Raw genomic sequence first — 21,288 nt, 5'->3', positions numbered from 1 at the left:
AACCTGTCATTAGTGAGGTACATGGGAGCAGCCGCCTCCTCCAAGCACGAGGAGGCCCACATCACCTGTGATAAATTAATAGGTGCCTTTTCAACAGCTAAGATGCATACAAAAGGCTCCAACCAGGGAAAGCGCACGAAGGCAACAGCTTCAGAGGAAGCACAGAATCACCAGGCAGCACCTGAACGTAAGCCAAAGCCCCCATCCCGCACTCTACGCTCTGGCGAGGTCAGCACACTGCCCCTGCCTGCTCTCCCAGCCTGCTCAACTCGGACAGAGAGAAGACCTCAGCAGTAGCAACTCTGGGGTTTAAATCCCAGTCCTGCCACTTACCAGCTGTAGGAACCTGACTGCCCTGGGCTTGTTTCCTCTGAGAAAGAAGAGTTTCTTTCTCAGGTAACTGTGAAAAAGAGTAATTCCCACTGGTTTGTTAGAATGAAACAAGATAACAAAATAAAGAAACCAGCAAGCATATCATTCAGCAGAAGCCCTCCTGGCCTATGTGATCAGAGCTAGTAATTGGTCAGTTAATTGAAAATCAGTTAAAGCAGGGAATCATTAAAAATGGAGCCTCCCCTACATACCTTAAACATTTTACATTAACTTAAAACCTATAAATGTACAGTCATTTGCTAATCTTTTGATGTAGAGCCAATGCCTTTTCTTTGAGTGTGGGCCACAGGCTGAAGTTCCCAGACGTCTTTCTTACATAAACCCCACCCATAACAGACTTTTCACAATTTCTAAAGCAAAGCCAGAACCTAAAGACATTCGTAAAGCAAATCTAAGTACCAAATACTTCTAAATTTTTATGATCTTGCCCTAGTTTAACTGTCGTTTCACTCACACCTAAAAAGACAGCAATCTTTTTAGCAATTCCCAGTTACGAAAGCATTCAGCTTAGTTTTCACAGAACCCTCTTTTCACATTTGTTTATAAAACACTATATTTGTAGATCCCTCTGTTCACATTTATATTTCACCTATTTACAGCATATTTAATGTGCTCGCTTCGGCAGCACATATACAGCATATTGAATAAAACTGCCTAATCCACTAACCAATACAATTGGCACACAAAGGTGTGGGGTGAGCTGACTACCTCTTGGTCTGCAGACGGGTGTGGGCCTGACTGGCTGAAGGGCTGCCTGTTCAGGGCACCCTGGGCCTCGGCAGCTCGATTCCACGGCGCCACAACAGTGAGTTGGTCATTTCAAGGAATGTGTCTAATGCAAGCTCTTGATACTTTTAAAAAAGAGGTATTTATTGATGCTGCCACTTTATTTCACAAGAGATTTGAAATGACTCTCAAAAGTACACACAAGACAAAAGGACAGGGATAAAAGAAAGTATAAGGGGGAAAAAAGATGTTTAACAAATGTTTACTTTTTCTCCTTCTCCACCAAAATCCATTTTCAGTGAACTGTGCAAAAACTAAACCATTTATACAAATAATTAACTTGCGAGCCTGATTCTGTTAGCAGCTCCTCCTCACCAGGCTGGAAAAAGCAGCCCTGCCCCTAAAGACCCTCTTGTGGCCCACATGGGCCACAGAGGCTACAGAAAGAGAAAGGCCTCTTGACGGACACTGCTGGGTGAAGGGAGTGATCGCTGACCCAGAGTGCCACCCCACAGACTCAGTACGCAGAAACAGGACAGCTGTGCCACCAGGGTCACTGCTAAGGCGAGAGGTCACAGAGGTGGCAGCATGTCTTCTTCTTGACAGGGGCAATTTATGCAATCCACTGGGGGCTATGAGTTAGCTCCTCTCTGACTCTGAGTGTCAGGGAGTGCCCCCGGGTAGATTTACCTCAAGAATCACTCAGTGTCGGCCCCATCTCTAGACTGTTCAGACAAACTCATAATGGCAGAGAGAAGATTTGTGGAGCAACAAGCATAAATCTTGGTTATAACTACAAACCATAAAAGAAAGGAGAGCTGGGAGGGAAGAGGGAAGGGCGGCGAATGCGTCCTTCTCCAAAGCACCACTTTATCTTCCTGCGGCTTCTCACAGCACAGAAGTGGGATTAACTACGAGATCATATTTTTCAAACCCAAATTGGTCTGCATGGTTTGACAAAGGGCTAAAATATTTTAAATTGAAATCATCCTGGAAAACGTAGAGCACACAGCTGTCCTAAGCACCATGACAATCAGCGGTTCTCTAACTGGGGGCTCAAGGGGATCTACTGAGTTTGCCACATGAATACCCATCCTTTGGGTCACACTTAAAAGGACACTTTGAATGAAATTCTACCAAATAAGACAATGATTGCTTTTAAACAAAAGAAAAACCTTTTCAGAACGTCCCTCTGCCTAAATAAGAGCTTTGTACATCCCATCTTCAGTAATGGTTAAGGTAGGGCACCTGCAGGAACTCTGAGACTGTACCTCCAGGAGAAAAGAGAGGAAACAGAACCTCTTCTTCTGAAAGAATGATGCTGGTGACAAGATTAAAGACTGAATTTCCCCAATCACTGTGTGGCCCTGAAAAAAGGCACATGAGTGCTCAGTTCCTCAGTTCCCACATCTCCAAAATAAGGACACTGTTCAGATATCCAAAAGCCAGGGCCTCTGATCACAGGAACTATAGCAAATATCAAGTATTACCATGAAAGCCAGGAACCCAAAGTATAAACAAAGCTGAATAACTATTTCAAATTCCATTTCTTTAATTATTACTCCTAAGAGTTTCAATTCATCTAATAATTATTTGTAAAAGGATACCTGAAAACTGAAAGAAACAACCTCTTCATTTACCTGAAAGAGGAAAGAACTTAAAGGGCACCGCCCAGTCTATTCAATAACCCTTCTCAGTCTGTAATAGGAAGGACGGAATAGGAAGAGGCAGTAATTTCAAAATCAGTAAGTGGCCTAGAGATTACAGAGAAGCCACCCAGAGACAGAATGAGGCTCTTCTCAAGTTCATCCATTTTAGCATTTACTTGTACCCAGTTTTCCTGCCCCAGTCGGCAGGATAGGAGGGAACCTCAAGTACCCTCCCAACAAGAGGTTGTCAGCGTTAAAAGAACAACATTTTCTTCACTAAAGGTTCTCCACGGTTGATGGGAGGGGAGTGGAGAAGGAAGAAAGCCAACATGTTTTTCTATCTGAAAGGTGCCCAGGCCTCAGGCCCAGGATCTGGAGTCTGGTCACATGACAACGTCATCAGCAGCAAGATGAACCACGAGCCCCACCTCCCAGTTGTTTACACTTAACTTTGGTCCCAATTTTCTCAGAAGAGCGGTGTCCCCCACCATGAGTTGCTAGTAACAGTTTAAGTATCAAAATCTGCAGATGATTCACTTTTTAAAAATAAATAAATAGTGCAGATTTAGGACTATCCCTATAATGTCATCCCCAGTCACCTGCATCCAGACAGACATCCGAGTGGGAATCAGGGGTGGAAATGACAGATTGCTTCAGCAAACCTAACTCTGCTACAGCCCACAGAAATCAACCACTACAGATTTCTAAAATAATAATGCTTAATACTTTAGACTTGCCATATTTATTCATTATTTCCTGGAAAAATGACAATTTCCTGAAATCTCTAAATGGCTAATTTCATTACCCTTGTGCTTGTAAAACATTTTCATAAACACAATATTAAAATCAATTTTATTCCTCCAGCAAGTGCTTTAAATTTTATAAAATATATATGTGTGTTATATGTTCTACATATGTATACATACATACATACATATGTACATGAGTATATACAAAGAAATGCATTGAGCATGTGAATGTCATCCTTCAGAAGTATCTCTATGGGGAAAAAACAGGAGAACCACCTATCCACAGTGAGCCTGCCAACTAGTACACTAAAGTACTCTAACCACAAAAGACACAAATATGGAGGGACACAGCGCCAGGAATGCGTGTGAAAGGACTTGAGGAGACAGGCAACTAGCCACAGCTACTCTTAAAGAGAAGTTCACAGACCAGCTCCCTGAATTCACCAAGATATTAATGGCCTTTTGATTACCAGCCTCTGGTTAATTGACTTAAAAACCAAAGAGAAAATCTTAGGTGTCCCAAGTGTAAGGTGGGTGAGCTCCACCAGAAGGACTGAGATCAAATACATGATGTAGAACCCCCGGGGCAAGGTTCCATCTTAGCCTCAGGGAGAAATCTGAGGATAAAGGATACTTCTGTACTTGGAGGGCAAAACTGCTGAGACACAGCCTGGATCTGCAAGTGTAGAGCATCCTTATTTTTAAGAATTCAGCATGCTAAAAACTATTAATCCTAGGGAAGGTGATAAAGTAGAAATTACCATCATCATTTAATTTTTTTTTATTTTATTTATTTTTTCCCCCAAAGCCCCAGTAGAGAGTTGTATGTCATAGCTGCAAATCCCTCTAGTTGCTGTATGTGGGACGCGGCCTCGGCATGGCCGGAGAAGCGGTGCGTTGGTGTGCGCCCGGGATCCGAACCCGGGCCGCCAGCAGCGGAGCGCGCGCACTTAACGGCTAAGCCACGGGGCCGGCCCACCATCATCATTTATAAAAATACATTTATTGTAGTTTGGGATTATTTTGGTGGAGGGATGCAAGCAAAGGAGAAAAACAAAAAAACAGACAAAAAACTATACCTACAAATTAGAGGAAGAGAGAATGGGAGAAGACTCATCCATTAGAAAGAACTTAGTGTCAAAGAGCAAAAAGCTGCAATTCCAGTTTAGTCCAAACCCACAAGCATTGTATAAAGCGGCTGAGCAACAGTATTGCTGAATATTGAGGAATTTGTTGTGTCGAAACAAGTGAGCAGACATGTAAACAAAACCTTATTTACTGCCTACTTCATATAACCTAAAATCATATGACTAAAAAGACTCTCAGAAGATTACTTAACCCCAGTTTCTGTATCCAAGCAAGACAAGAACCAAGTTGCTCCATACAGACAATTGTCCACTCATTCTATTTTTTTTTTTTTGTGAGGAAGATCAGCCCTGAGCTAACATCGGTGCTAATCCTCCTCTTTTTGCTGAGGAAGACCGGCTCTGAGCTAACATCTATTGCCAATCCTCCTCCTTTTTTTACCCCCAAAGCCCCAGTAGATACTTGTATGTCATAGTTGCACATCCTTCTAGTTGCTGTATGTGGGACACGGCCTCAGCATGGCCAGAGAAGCAGTGCATTAGTGCGCGCCCAGGATCCAAACCCGGGCCACCAGCAGCAGAGCGTGCGCACTTAACCACTAAGCCACCGGGCCGGCTCTGTCCACTCATTCTTAAAGACCTATCGACTGGGAGGGACTTGATCCTGCTGGAGTGGTGCAGGTACCCGACCCAGAGCCTCTGTGTGAGCCCGAGCAGGTGCACACACAGGTGAAGAGAAAACACGGGTCTGCCAGAAGTTTACAGAAGGTTTCGAACCTTCTAGGAGTCTAGGAGAAGCTGGAGGTCAGGACTGGAGGGCTGTCAAAACTTGCCCCAAGGGGTGAAGGGGCACATTTATGGGTGACTGACAAATAATAATGTACAACTGGAATCTCACAATGTTATGAACCATTACATCAATTTAAAAAAAAAAAAACTGCCCTACGAGGCAAAGCTCAGTGAAGAAAGTATAGGAAGAAAAAGCAATCAACCATTATAACTTTGGCAAAAAGTTTTGTCATTAACAATCAGAGAATTTCAACTGGGGGTTTACAGAATTTATCAAGAACGATCCGTTCACCAATCTGCAGTCCTGAGGACATTACGACATTACAAAGCAACTATCCCACTGATACGGTCAGCATTGCTGGGTTGTTTTTTTGGGAAGAAAAAGGACTGGAGGCAAGAGAAGGTAACGCACAGCATCACTACTGGGGTGGAATCAAGACAGGGAAGGGCTAGAAACACAAATGTGTCATTTAAAGACTACAAGACTGTACTTCTCACTACAAAATCACAAGCCAGTTTTTAAGGTCCAGAGAGGACACAAATAAAAATCAGGCCCTCCTTCCCTTGCAAATAAAACAAAATAATAATGCAGACACCCAAATACATCCACCTCTCAATGTCGCTTGCACTGTACTGACTACTCAATACAGCCTCTTCTGTCGTAACTCACTTTTTTAATAAAGGGAAAAATTATTCCAAAGGGATCTAGTTCTGAAGACAAAGAATAAGATTATTTGCCTTCAGCATCCCATGCTTAGTCCTTTTAGTGTAGAGAACAGGCAGCTTCCATTAAGAAATTTTGTGGAAAATACACACTCAGTTAAAAACAAAAACAACTTAGCAGGGTGTTCCCCCAACACTGGAATACCCACTCCTTAAGACCTTGCTTCACGTTTCACAAAAACCATCCCTCAGTACCCCCTCCTCCACTCTCCGCAGAGCTCTTCCTTCTCTGAATAATGAGGGCTCTCATACTCCAGCCAGGCAATTCTGCACCAAATTATATATGATTTTGTACTATTTGCTAAAATTACATACAGTCTTGTGCTGTTTGCTAATTGTCTCATGTGTACAAACACATTTTCTTCCCCAAATAAAATATATAAATTACTTGAGAAGAAGGCTTAGTTTTATTCTTCAATTGTCTGTTCCTCCTGAGCATCCAGGAGATGCTAATATGCATGGCCTGAGAAACTTCCCACTGTGGAAGGGTGACTCGGGCTGAGTGCAGTGGGGCTTTCTGTGGGTGGGGGCTGCCACGCCATTGCTTCTCCAGCACCCTGTGACTCTCATCCAGCCTGGTGCCAATTCACAGCAGCTTGTCCTGTACCTTTGACCTGCCACACGAGCCCTCACTAGCCCTTGGTGGACTCCTCTGCCTGGCACCCTCCCCCTACCACTCCCAAGAGGCAGAAGTAGCTCACACAAGACCATACAACTCGGCTGGTGCCCTCATTTAATCAGGCTGCTGCAAATGGTTGGCCAAAAGCAATAAGGGCTTGACTGAGAGACTGTGGGAGTTTAATATGAAAAAATTAATAAAAAAAAAAAAAGAGAGGAAGGAGAAAGGGTCTACCTTTTAATAGGGCCCTAATTACCCAACTCATAGGATCAGCCCAAATGAGATGGGAGTTTATTTCGAGTTTTTTTTTTTAATTATTGGTTTTTTTATATATATATAAATTGCTGCTACGTGTTTTCTTTCCTCTGAGCAATTATGCAGCAAGTACGTAAAGGGGCGAAAAAATATTAATTAAATATAAGGTAATTGTAGAGTTGGCCTGGAGAGAATGAGTCTGAACTCTGGACAATCGCAGGCTACCAGGGTTTGAAGACTGCTCAGGGCCTCCCAGAAAAGAAAGAAATAAAAATACAACCAACCAACAAGCAGATGCAGAGTACAGCAGGAAAAGAGCAGTGTACAGAAACATTAGCAGAGCAAAGAAGCTGCAGGGCCCAGAAATTAGCGAGGCTGCCAACTGCTTAGGGCTCACTGCTGAGGGTTTATTCAATCATGCCCCAAAAGATGGACTGGCCACTATTCCAGTGATCAACAGTTAAATCAGGAGACAAAAATTTACAAAAAGACTAAGGAAGTAAAAGATTGAAGAGGACTACAGTTATAGTGTTCAATTTGGACTTTAGTCCAAAACCAACCACAACTTCAGCTTGAGGGGCACCTAGACAGGCCCCACGGGAAACATTCAAGCTCCCTATCTAAGGAACTGGCAGAGCAAAGCCTCCTCTGGCTTTCACACCACCATCACCTCAATGAAGAACCCAGGCAATACCAAAAAAGTGAAATGAAGCCACTGTGGAGAGTGGTGGGAAATGAGCCATACTTGGGAACCACAGGTGACATGAATGACAACAGTGTTCCCCTGAAACAGTCCTGGCAGGGCTTGTATCACCCTGGTCTTTCCACAGCTCAGCCAAATCCAACCCACCTTATGCCTTGGAAAGCCTTAGTACAGGCTATCACCCAGACTTGCTCATACCAGCTAAGGAGCTCACATCACCTCCTCCCACTACTGCCAGAAGGAGAGGAAAGAAAAAGAGGTAAAACTACAGGCCCTGCCGAAATAAAAGCTTGGCGAACATCCCTATGCTTGCTATCACTACTCAAAGAAAGAAAAAGCTCTGAAAAGTTAAACCTAAAGTTGGCCCCTCCACAAAACTTATCTGGTGTGTACACAACAGGTCTTACTACCCAGCCAACAAGATTTGCAGCAGGGCCTGAAATGCAAAATAGTATGAAAATGGGGCGGACAGGCAGGCAGGGACTTGGGCTCAGACCACCAAAGCAAAAGCACTTTGTAAAGAAAATTTCCTTCAGTACTTAGTAGGCCTCTTCCCTATCAATAGTACAGGAAGATACTGTCGGTAACGAGTATCCCAAACCTAATTACTGACCAGACAAAAACAGAACTCCCTCTCTTACCTGTTCTTCAAAGGCCGCCTGATGTGTTCTCACCCTGAGGAGCAGAATGGCTACTTCAGACAATCAGGCAGCAACTTGGTCAGGCCCAGCAACCTCACTCCAACTCAACCTCCAAAGGTATCAGCATCTCACTAATTACTACTGATCAGCAACAAACAAAGTGGCGCATCACCACCTGGGGTAGATGCTTTTAGTTCCAGAAACGACCAGGCTTTACCAAGGAGAGATCTAATACCTGCACATCAGAAAAGAAGTCAGAGGTCAGAGGTCACTGACGGGGTTAGTCTCCACATAGCACTTACCTTTAAAGGGACACTACTGATGCAAAACCATAGGATCAGAAGGTTTCTTTAAACTCACACCGTATTTTAATTATTAGAAAAGGATACTATATATCTTGGGTACTTACCAGCGGCTCTCGAGGCACCACATTTTCACTTCCTGGAGTAGAGCTTGGCTGCAAAGAAAAATAGAAACAAAAATAAGATCACAGTGCCACCCAATGGACATCAAAAAACCAAAGACATTCTATTCTCAAGCAACACACACAAACACCTATTTCTCATATTTCCCACCGGTTTTTCATACTGTAGAGTGTTCTGTGGTGGACTACCTATAAGAAATAGTCCGAAGAGTCTAAATTTGCCAGCGAACATGAAGAGACTGTTTCTGGGTTCACTGTCACAGCAACTCGAGGAGGCTGGGTTTGGCTTAAGAGGGCCCAAGTACAGCAGCTGAGCAGCAGGGGCTGAGGACCATCACAAAGCCAATGGAAGCAGCAAAGTCCAGAAGAAAGGCTTTAAGTGGGAGCAAAACTTCCCTTTTGCCATCTCCCCACTGTGTTGATAGGAAGAGCAAAGCCAAGTGGAGAACCAGATCCAGCCACAGGGGGGCCCCAGCTGCCCACACTCAGGATTTTCTCTGGGCATCCATTTGGAGTCAGGAAGCCAGTAAACTATCCACTGGTTCCTATTCATCACCTGTCACTGAGGACACCAGTCCCCAGTAGTAAAGAAAGCAAGACTTAAGTCCTTTTGTAAATAACTTAGGCAGCATGTAGCTGTAGCCTGTTTCCTTTTCTGGATATCTCCTCACCCTCACATTTGCCTTCAACCCTTGGCTGAGCAGGCCAAAATTCAGAGAAAGGGAGAGATGGAGACAGAGACAGACAGACTTGGAAGAAATTTACAAATCTCTAAAAGAATAAAACAAGCAGTATGAGACAGCTATGATTAGTTTACTGTTACTCATGTTCAAGCCAATTTCCAATTATCTACAGATAATATCCAGACAAGTACAGCTAATCTGTGGGTTTCAGGTGCCAGCCTCCAGCCTCCATATTCCTCCCAGCTAATTCAGACAGCAAGTGCCAGGTTTCCTAGGAAAAAGGACAGAAGGTGGGAGAGGAAAGAGTCCAGTCCACAGAGGGTCCTCAAAGATTTCCTCACGCCCAGTTGCCACCACACAGCTAGCACACAGCACAGTAGCAAGGACTCTGCTGGAAGAAGGACTCTATCTCCTCATCCCACGTCCTGTCTCAAGAGCCCCTTCTTGGCCCAGGACAAGGTCAGCCAGCATGAAGCTAACTAGAAAGTGTCAGGGAATCTGAGCATGCTTTCCCTCCCTCCTTGCTTCCTACCTCCTAAGGCTCCAGGCATCCATAAGCTCATGCATTTAGATCTCTAGCCCAGACCCGAGTTCTATATCCAACTGCCTTTCTGTCTCTTGGACTTAACAAATCCTACAGCAGATTCACAATCCTCTCCCTCTGCCACACATGTCCTCTTCCCGAGTTCCCTGTCTGAGTGAATGGTACAAGCTTCCACCAAAATACGCAAACTAGAATCCAAAAAGCCATCTTGACTGTTCCTTCTGCCTCACTTGCCAGAGCTAACACATTATCAAGTCCTGCTGATATTCCTCCCTAAATATCCATGGAACCAGTCCATCCACTTCTCTCCATTTCTATTGCCATCACTTATGTCCAAGTTCCAAACTCTCTTGTCTGGACCACCGCAATAGCCTTCTAATCAGTTCACCCACACCAATACTGGCTCTCTTCCAATTCATTTTCCAAACTGTAAACAGACTATCATTTCAAAATGATAATCTGATCTCATCCTCCATCCACCCACCCACCCCAGTAAACAACAACAACAACTCTAATACAGAAGAAACTTCTCAGTGTGGCCTACAAGGCCTTGCATCTACTCTGAATACAGCTCAGGTCTGTATGGCACCACACTCCCCAGCTCCGCCCACAACAGACACACTGACCTTTGCATATGCTATTCCTCCCCTTCTCTCTGACACTTTAAGTCATCCTTCAGGTCTCAGCTAAGTCACTTCCTCGGGGGAAGCACTGCTTCTCTGACACCCATGACAGGATCAAATTATCATACACTATTATACACCAACACCATATACCTCTCCTTGAAGGACTGAGCAGAACTGCAGTTTTACATGTGTCGTTATCTGATTGATGCCTATGTCCCTCACCAGATTATAAACTCCACAAGGGCAGAAACTGTCTGGGTTTGCTTATCACTGTATCCCTAGGGCCTAGGACAGTATCAAGCACAGATGAATGAATGGGCAACAAAGAACAGAACAATGGTTCTAATGTAAGTGAATGGATCATTATCTTCCTGAGATAATGGTATTCCTTCACTCTATTTGGTAAACACCAACACTAACTGCTAACATTTATTTAGCTCTTTCTTCATTTCATTCTCACAATAAATGTGTGAATTTACAGCTGATGAGGAAACCCCGCCAAGCAAAGTTAAATAACTTGGGCGTCCATGATGACCCAGATAGTAACTCGTACTAAAGGAGTCTGAACCCTTCTACTTCATCAAAATAACCAGGTTTGTTTAGACCACATTTTATTAAGCAACAGTCTTAACACTACCCCATAAACAATAATGTAGGTTATGAGGCCAGACGAAACAAACTAATGAAAACAGATTTAATATCTAGGAAGCCCCATTCTGACTTAACCCAAAATTTCTTCCTGAGATGCAACGAATCACTATGAATCATTATCACCAAGGAACTTCTCTTAAAATTAGTTCAACTCTTGAATAGCTAACATTTGCCTCAGGGAAACTTGAAACAGCATACAACACCAAGTAAGTCTCCTTCATCATACACCCTTCTGTCCCTTTTTAATTTGTGAGTCATGTTAAGTGTATTCTGCTTAAAAAAATTTTTTTTAATTCTTAAAAATTTTAAAAAGGAAGGTTCCCTTTCATCCCAACACTCAGTCCCCTCTTCCTTGGGGGATCCACCACTGATGCTGGCTCCTCATATATCCCTCATATACAGGGAGATTCAAAGCCTACAACAAGCACATATGTGTGTGCATATCCCCACCAAGGAATCTAAATACCAACACTCTCCAAAGTCCTCAAGTCTTGGCTTCCAGAGCCTCTAAGCTCTCAGCCAGACCTCTAAGCTCAATCTCGGGGCTGCTAAGACAGGAGCCAGCCTTTCCCCACACCGCATTCTCACTCGCAGTGCTGTCTGAGGTCAGTCAGACCTTGTAAATGAACGCACTGAGGACTTCTTGCCAATCTGGGAATTGCCCGTATAATACTAATTATATGCTAGATGATTCTCCAGTTCATGTTGAAATATCTGCAGTCCAAAATGGACCACCCCCATTTCCTATCTCAGTGTCCTCTAGAAGACTGTGTGATGACCAAAACAGCCTTCATCCTCCAACTACTCTCCATGTTGATTTCCTTGATAATACCATCTGAAATTCTTCACTGGATGACTAGTTTATTATCTATCTCCACTAGATTTTAAGCTCTTTGAAGGTAGGCACTTGACCATCTTATTGAAGGCTGATCTTCAGCACTCAGAATATCACTGGTAACAAATAAATATTTGCTTAATTAAATTTTTAACTTAAAAAATTAAAACAAAGGAAGCACCTTGTATACGTAAGCCCAAATGAAGCAAGCAGAGAACCATGGCAGTGTCTTTCACTGGAACATTTCACCTACAACCTAACACAAACCTGGCCTACTCTCAGTGCAACGTTGAGGCCTGATGGTTCTCAATCTCAGGGCAGAATCACCCCCACAGGGCATCTGAAAATATGTGGAGGTGTTTCTGGCTGTCACAATGATCAGGGAGTCTCACTGGCATTTAGAGGGCAGGGGCCTGGGAGACCAAACGTCCCGCAATGCACGCAATGAAGAATTGTTCCACCCAACATACCAACAGGACTCCTCAGAGAATCCTCACCATTCTGCTTCCTTATGCTGAGGAGGACAGACTCTCATCCTTAACATGCAGCTCTAAATGCTGCTTCAAAGAAAGGCAAAGGTCTGAGCAGCCGATTGCCTGTCAGAAGCTGAATCCCCAAGCTCAGGCAGGTCCATTAGTCTCACCAGTACAGCTTTTATGAAAGCCCAACACTTCTCAACACCTGCCTCAACAGTGATCCCCTTTAAGTGGTCAAGTCTGTTTTCCGGCTTGAGACAAATCCCTACAAATTAAATTCCAACTTGATCCTGGAAATCTTGACAGGGTAGTCTACGATTTTAAAAATAATCATAATAGTAAGGTTTAGAAATCAAAGGTATAAGAAGTAGGCTGTAAGGCAATCCACAGTTAGGATCCTTAGGGGCCAGAATGCACAGAGCAGGAAAGGAAGAAGAGCAAAAGCATAAGACTGCTTTAAAAGACAGAAAAACAAAAAAGGACCACACTGGCAGAGAAACACTTTCAGTCTGATAGAGACAAGGGTACTCTCACCTGCTTGCCCAGGCACTGACCTTCCCCACCCAGAAGGCATGCCCACGTGCTGACCCTGCTGCCCAGCAAAGATCAACTGCACACACAGCTCAGGTTTGAGCAACTGGCAGAACAGCCAGGTCTAGAGTACTCACCCTACATCTGCCAGGTGACTGTGTAACTCTGGATATGTCCTAAGCCAGTCTGACGCACAGTTCTTTGCTGGGAAGAGTAAGATCCAACTCAACAAATATTTTTTGAGAGGCACTGGTACAGTGACAAGTGTACAAACTTTGGCATTAATAACTGAGTGACTGTGGGTATACAGTCAACCTCTCTGAACCCCAGTTTCCTCATCTATGGGAATAATGGGAATAACACCACCACCTCACATTCAGGATAAGATGAGATAATAGAAGTTATATCACGTCACTCCTCTGCCCAAAATCAACCAATAGACTTCTGTTTTGTCTATGATGGAGTAATAGGGACCAGATTTACCCTCCCGCTGTAAACAGCTAGAAAACAAAACAAAATAAATGACAACACTGTTTGTAGACACTGGACAGCAGGCAGTACAGACACATGATTCCTAGCGGAACATACCAAATGATATGAGCCCTAAGATCACCCTGGCTTTCTGCCGAAGGCATATTTCAGACCAAAGAGAGGAATGGGGGCTCCCAACAGAGAAGGGCAATCTCACTGAGCTCAGGAAACAGAGATTGGAGTTCAGGGTGGCTAAGGCAGCTGAAAGTTGCAGAAGGAGTTCCAGAGAGGAGGCAACTATGCAGAAAGGGAGCTCCAGAAATCTGCATAGAGGTTCCCTTAAGTCTCTACTGAATATTAAAATTTGTGCACGCATAGAGTGAAACTCCATGAGGTTGAAAAAAAAAGAGTGACGAAGAAGCTGAGAGGTAAACAGTTCCCAGAACCCTCACAGGTCTCAACGAGTCCCAAGCAGCAGAGTGGAGCGTCCTCACTGCACATTCAAGGCATTCAATAGAGACCTGGAAGGGCCACATCTTGGTAGGGGGGTCATATTATCCCTAGGGTAAAGGCCACCCTAGATCCACCCTAACAAAGCTTAAAAACAGGACTTGAAAGAATCAAAAAGAACCAAAAGTAACTTAACTCCCCACCAGACAAATCTCAACACTCTTTAAAGTAACATCACAAAATTCAGACCCTCAACAATGTAAAATTCACAGCATCCAGCATCTGATCAAAAATCTCAACATATGTCAAGAAGCAGGAAAGTGTGACCTACAATAATAGGAAACATTAGAAGAAATAATTAGCAGACAAAACATTAAGACAGGTGTTATAACTTTATTCAAGAATTTAACTCAATTTAAAAAAATACAAATATGGAATCATTATGTTGTACATCTGAATCTAATATGTCTTTTATGTCAATCAGACCTCAATTTTGGGAAAAAAAGGAATTTAAGGGGCCGGCCCCATGGCAGAGTGGTTAAGCGCTCATGCTCTGCTGCTGGCGGCCTGGGTTCAGATCCCGGGTGCACACCGATGCACCGCTTGTCAGGCCATGCTGTGGCAGCGTCCCATGTAAAGTGGAGGAAGATGGGCACAGATGTTAGCCCAGGGCCAGTCTTCCTCAGCAAAAAAGAGGAGGACTGGCATGGATGTTAGCTCAGGGCTGATCTTCCTCACAAAAAAATAAATAAATTACAAAAAAAATTACAAATAAATAAATAAAGGAATTTAAAGGAAAACATGATCATAGTAAGGAGAGAAATGTAAGGTATAAAAAGAAAGGAGAACTTCTAGAGATGAAAAATCTATCTGAAATAAAAGTTTCACTGAATGGGAATGAGGGCAGTTTAGGCACTGCAGAAGAAAAGGTAAGTGCACATGAAGACATAGCAACAGAAACTCACCAAAATGAAGGAGGGGGAAAAAAAAGACCAAAAAAAGAAAAAAAAATATTTAAAGAAATAATGGCTGAAAAATTTCCAAGTTTGATGAAAACTACAAACTCACAGATCCAAGAAGCTCAACAAACCCCAAGGAAAGCAAACATAGACACATACTAAGGCACATCATAATCGAATTGCTAAAAACCCATGAAAAAGGGAAAATCTTATAAGTAGCAAGAAAAAAAAGAAACATTACCTACAGATATTAATCAAGATTAAGAATGACTTCAGACTTCTGATCAGAAACTAGGCAAGTCAAAAAATACAATGAACAGTATTTTTAAAATTCCCACAGGAAAAAATACTATCAACCTAGACTTCTATATCCAGTGAAAATGTTTTCCAAAAATGAATACAAACTAAAATGTTTTTCAGAAAAAAAAAAAGCTGCAAGAATCTGTCAACAGTATACTTATACCACAAGAAACGTTAAAAGAAATTCTTTAAGTAGAAGGAAAACAATACTGGATGGAAACTTGGTCTACACAAAAGAATGTCAGAAATGGTAAATATGTTGGTAAATACAAAAGATATTTTAAATAAATACATACTTTTATTTTAAAAAGATAATTTAAAACGTATGGTGGGGTTTATGACATACGTATAAGTAAAATCTATCACACTAAAAGTATAATGGATGAGAGGTGGAAATAGAAGTATACTGTTGTTAGGTTCTTAAATAACATGTGAATTGGTAAAATACCATTTGAAAGTAGACTGTGATAAAGTAACATATTGTAAACCTTAGAGCAATCACCAATAAACAAAAAACAAAAGTAGAGGTACAGCTAAACCAAAAGCAGAGATGAAATGAAATCCCAAAAAAATTCAATCCAAAAGACGATAAGAAAACAGGAAAAAAAAGAACAGATTTAAAAAACTGCAAAATGGTAGACAAAGTCAACCGTATTTATATTTACCTCAAGTGGAAATGAAACACCCAATGAAAAGGCAGAGATTGTCATACTGGGAGGGGACAAAGCAAGACACTGCTGTATGCTGTCTACGAGAAACACACTTTAAACAAAAGACACACGTAGGTAAAAAGCAAAAGGATGGAAAATGATATACCATGCAAACACTAATCATAAGAAAGCTGTAGTGGCAATATTAATCTCAGATAACTTCAAAGTAACAGATATTACCAATGATAAACAGGGACATTTCAAAAATAAAGGAGTCAATCAAGAAGACATAATAATCCTCAATAAGTATGCATACAATAAGAGTTTCAAAATACACGAAGTAAATCAGACAGAATTAAAAAGAAAAAGAGACAAATCCACAGTTACAGGTGGAGACTTCAATAATTCTCTCTCCTTAAGCAAAAAGTCAGTAAGGATATAGAAGACCTAAATAACACTATCAACCAACATGGCCTAACTGACTCCGCCCAACAACAGAAGAATACACATTATTTTCAAGTTCATAAGGAAAAATCACCAAGACAGACCATAAAACAAATCTCGATTTTAAATCATACAGAGTATGCTCTCTGACCACAACAGGATTAAACTAGAAGTCAATAACAGAAAAAAACCTGGAAAAATCCCAAATGTTTGGAAATTAAACAACAGACTTCTAAATAATCTATGAGTCAAAGAAGAAATCACAGGGGAAAATAGAAAATATTCTGAACTGAATGAAAATACAACATATCTAAATTTATGGAATACGACTAAAGCAGCACTTAAGGAAATTTACCGTTTTAAGTACTAACTTTAGAAAAAAAGTGAGGGCCGGCCCCGTGACTTAGTGGTTAAGTGTGCGCGCTCCACTACGATCCCAGGCCCGCACCAATGCTTCGCTTCTCCGGCCATGCTGAGGCCGCGTCCCACATACAGCAACTAGAAGGATGTGCGACTATGACATACAACTATCTACTGGGGCTTTGGGAAAAAAAGGAGGAGGATTGGCAATAGATGTTAGCTCAGAGCCGGTCTTCCTCAGCAAAAAGAGGAGGATTAGCATGGATGTTAACTCAGGGCTGATGTTCCTCACAAAAAAAAAAAAAAGTGAGAAAAATAAGAGCAAATGAAATCCAAACTAAATAGAAGGAAAGAAATAAATAAAATTAACAATTACAAACAATAAAGAAAAATCAATGAAATAAAAGCTGGGTTTTTGAAGAGTATTAAGATCAATAAACCTCTAGCTAGACCAATCAATAAAAAAAGAAAGAAGACACTAATTTGCAATATTAGGAATGAAAAGGGAGAAATAACTGCGCATTCTATAGACATTTAAAAGATAGCAAGGGAACACTATGAAAAACTTTATTTTTTTTAATTATTTTTTTTTGTGAGGAAGATCAGCCTTGAGCTAACATCTGTGCTAATTCTCCTCTTTTTTTTTTGCTGAGGAAGACCAGCTCTGAGCTAACATCTATTGCCAATCCTCCTCCTTTTTTTTTCCTTTTTCCCCCCAAAGCCCCAGTAGACAGCTGTATGTCATAGTTGCACATCCTTCTAGTTGCTGTATGTGGGACGCGGCCTCAGCACGGCCAGAGAAGCGGTGCGTCGATGTGCACCCGGGATCCGAACCTGGGCTGCCAGTAGCGGAGTTCGTGCATTTAACCACTAAGCCATGGGGCCGGCCCTGAAAAACTTTAAAACAATGAACTTAACAACTGAAATGACAAATTCCTTGAGACACAACATACCAAAACTGACCCTAGAAAAAACAGAAAAGTTTAATAGCCCTATATCTATTTTAAAAACATATAATTAAATAATTTAAAACATAATTTCAAAATACTTGACTAAAAAAGAAATTAAGTGTATAATTAAAATTAAAGAAAACACTAGACCCTGTTAGCTTCACTGGTGAATTTTATGAAACATTTAAGAAAAAAAAAAGCCCATCTTACACAAACTATTTCAGAAAATAGAAAAAAAGGTAAAAATTCCCAACTCATTCTACGAGGCCAGTATTACCTTGATACTGAAACTAGACAAAGATTTCACACACACACACACACACACAGACGAGAACTATAAATCAATATCCCTCATAAACATAAATGTAAAAATCCTTAACGAAATATTGACAAACCAAATCGAGCAACATATAAAAAGGATAACACATCATGACCAAGTAAAATTTATCCAACAAATACAAGATTGGTTTAACATTTGAAGAATCAATCAACATAAATCACCATATTAACAGAATAAAGGAAGAAAACAATAAGATCAACTCAACAGATAGTAAAAAGAGCACCTGACAACATTCAAAACACATGAGTGTTAAGCCCTGCGGCTTAGCGGTTAAGCGCACGCGCTCTGCCACTGGCGGCCTGGGTTTGGATCCCTGGCGCGCACCGACGCATGGCTTCTCCGGCCATGCTGAGGCCGCGTCCCACATACAGCAACTAGAAGGATGTGCAACTATGACATACAACTATCTACTGGGGCTTTGGGGAGAAAAAGGGAAAAAAAGGAGGAGGATTGGCAATAGATGTTAGCTCAGAGCCGGACTTCCTCAGCAAAAAAAGAGGAGGATTGGATGTTGGCTCAGGGCTGATCTTCCTCACAAAAAAAAAAAAAAAAAAAAAAGAAGACCTAAATGCAGATATATACCACGTTAATGAATTAGAAGATCAATATTATTAAGATGGCAATTCTCCCTCAAATTTGTCTATAGATTCCATACAATCCCAATAAAAATCCCAGCAAGCTTTTTTGTAAGAATTGATAAACTGATTCTGAAATTTATATAGAGATGCAATGGACCAAAGCTAAAACAATTTTGAAAAAGAATAAAGTCAGAAGATTTTACACTTTCTATTTCAAGATTCACTATAAAGCTACAGCAATCAAGACAGTATTTCATTTGCATTAGGATAGACATCTAGATAAATGGAACAGAATAGAGTCCAGAAACTGACCTATGTATATATAATTTTTTTATTTTTCACAGAGGTGGCAAGATAATTCAATGGAGAAAGGGTAATCTGTTCAACAAATGATGCTGGAACTGATATCCATATGGGAAGAAAATGAACCTCAGCCTTTACCAGTAAGCACAAGAAAAGATGCTTGTATTAGGTCATCACAGAAATGCAAATTAAAACCACGATGAAATAACACTACACTCACTAGAATGGCTAAAATTTAAAAGACAGACAATATCAAGTGTTGGTATGGACGTGGGACAACGGGAATGCTCATACACTGCTGGTGGGAATGAAAAATAGTACAACTTTGCAAAACACTTAGGTAATTTATTATAAAGCTAAACATATACTTTCCACATAGCCCTGCAATTCCACTCACAGGTATTTACCAAGAAAAATGAAAACATATGTCTTCACAAACATTTAAACATAAATATTTATAGGAGCCCCAAACTAGAACCAATAATGTGGGGAACAGACTCTAAGGTGACTCCCACGATCCCTACACCTCCTGGTATTCATGCCCTTGTGTTGTTCCCTTTAGTGTGGGCAGGACTTGTGATGTGCTTCTGGCCAAGAGAGTACGGCAAAAGTGACAGGATGCATGTAATTACATGTATGTGGTTACAATACTAAAAGACTCTCTCCCTTGCTAGCTTTGAGGAAGAGTGTGCCCATATTGGGAAGATCCATGTGGCAAGACACTGCGGGTAGCCTCTGGCTGGCAGCTGGTAACAGGCAGAGCTCCTGAGTCTACAGTCCACAAAGAACTAAATGCTGCCAACAACCACATGAGCTAGGAAGCAGATCCTTCACCAATGGAGACTCAGATGAGATCACAGCCCCAGCAGACACCTTGATTGCTGCCTGTGAGACTCAGCTAAACTGTGTCCTGACTCCTGACCCACAGAAACTGTGAGACAATAAATGCATGCTGTTTTAAGCTGCTAAATTTGTGCAGATACTGTTATGCAGTAATATAACCCAAATGTCCACCAACTGGTGAAGAGATCAACAAATTGTGGTATATATATACAATGGACTACTACACACGAATAAGAAGTAATGAATTACTGATCCACACACCAATATAAATTTCACAAACATTATTCTACGCAAAAGAAATGAGACACAAAAGAAATACATACATTATAAATTCATTCATATGTAATTCTAGGAAAGAAAAATATAATCTACAGTGATAGAAAGCAGTTCAGATCTCCTGAGGCCAAAGGCTAGGATTTACTGGGAAGCAGCAAAAGGGAACATTTAGGAATAATGGAATTGTTTTCATCTTTGATTGTGGTGGTGGTTACACAGGTAAATACATTGCCACAACTCATTCAACTGACCACAACACACCTATTGGAATTCCACAGTAAAGTTTTTGGCCACAAGGACTTTGTCACTCAATAAGCTATTAAATTAATCTACAGATTGTAAATCAGGATAGGGACAGCCTTTGGGAGGTTGGATAAGGATGGGAGGGACACGAGGGGGACTTCTGAGGTCCTGGTAATATTTGATTTCTTGATCTGAATACTGGTTACACAAGTGTGTTCACTCTGAAAATTCACCAAGCTGGACACATAACTTGTATACTTTCTGGGTATATGTTAAACTTCAGTAAAAAGTTAAAAAAAATTCTTAAAGGCTAGGGAATCATTCTAGATTAAAGCATACTAAAGAGACAAATCAATGCAATCCTTGTTTCTTGACTGGATCCTGATTTTTTTTTTTAATTTGGAAAATCTGAACGTGGACTGTATTATTAAATAATAATATTTTATCTATACTCAATTTCTTGTGTGATACTGGTATTATAGTTACGTAGGAGAATAACTTGACTCTTATGAGAGACAAGGTGAGTATTCTAGGATGAAATAGCATGATGTGCATAACTTACTAACACATCTTTCAAAAAAAAAAACAATATACAGAGACTGAGATAAAGCAAATTCAGCAGACGTGAACAGTGTATCTTGGTAAAGTTTTTATGGGAGTTTTATAGGAGTTCTCCGTACTATTCTTTCAACTTTTCTGTAGGTTGGAAATTCTACATAGGGGCAAAATTCTACAGGGGCAAAATATCTTGTTCGAACTACTGTTATTCCAGAGTTCAGGAGACTTCCAAAACTACAAGCAGACACTTGGAGAAGGAAACTGACACTCACTGAGCACTTACTGTGCACCAGATGCTCTTCACATCTGTGATTTCATCAACCCTCAGAGCAACCCTCTAGGGTAATTATTATTACACCCAATTTACAGAGAAGAAAACTGAGGCTCAGAGAGGTGAAGTGACAAGCCCGATAGTGAATAAGTGCTGAAGTTCAAACCAAAGTCTCTCAGGTTACAAGCCC

General features: G+C 41.3%; 1 protein-coding gene across 3 annotated transcripts in view; it reads right to left on the bottom strand.

Moving 5' to 3' along the window:
* The window catches only part of PEX14 (peroxisomal biogenesis factor 14), a 134,731-nt gene that overhangs the window by 110,200 nt on the left and 3,243 nt on the right, over positions 1 to 21,288 (bottom strand). For 2 of the 3 annotated variants that reach the window (XM_058552875.1, XM_058552873.1), the window contains exon 2: positions 8,742 to 8,789. In XM_058552875.1, coding sequence (XP_058408858.1) covers positions 8,742 to 8,789 — 48 coding nt within the window. Of the gene's footprint in view, positions 1 to 8,741; positions 8,790 to 8,907; positions 9,004 to 21,288 lie in introns of those variants that run through there. The other variant, XM_058552874.1, reaches the window with a different exon arrangement.

This window comes from Diceros bicornis, chromosome 13 (assembly GCF_020826845.1).
Source record: "Diceros bicornis minor isolate mBicDic1 chromosome 13, mDicBic1.mat.cur, whole genome shotgun sequence".
In the NCBI taxonomy this organism is placed as follows: domain Eukaryota; kingdom Metazoa; phylum Chordata; class Mammalia; order Perissodactyla; family Rhinocerotidae; genus Diceros; species Diceros bicornis.
This window is presented reverse-complemented; position numbering and strand designations above follow the sequence as displayed.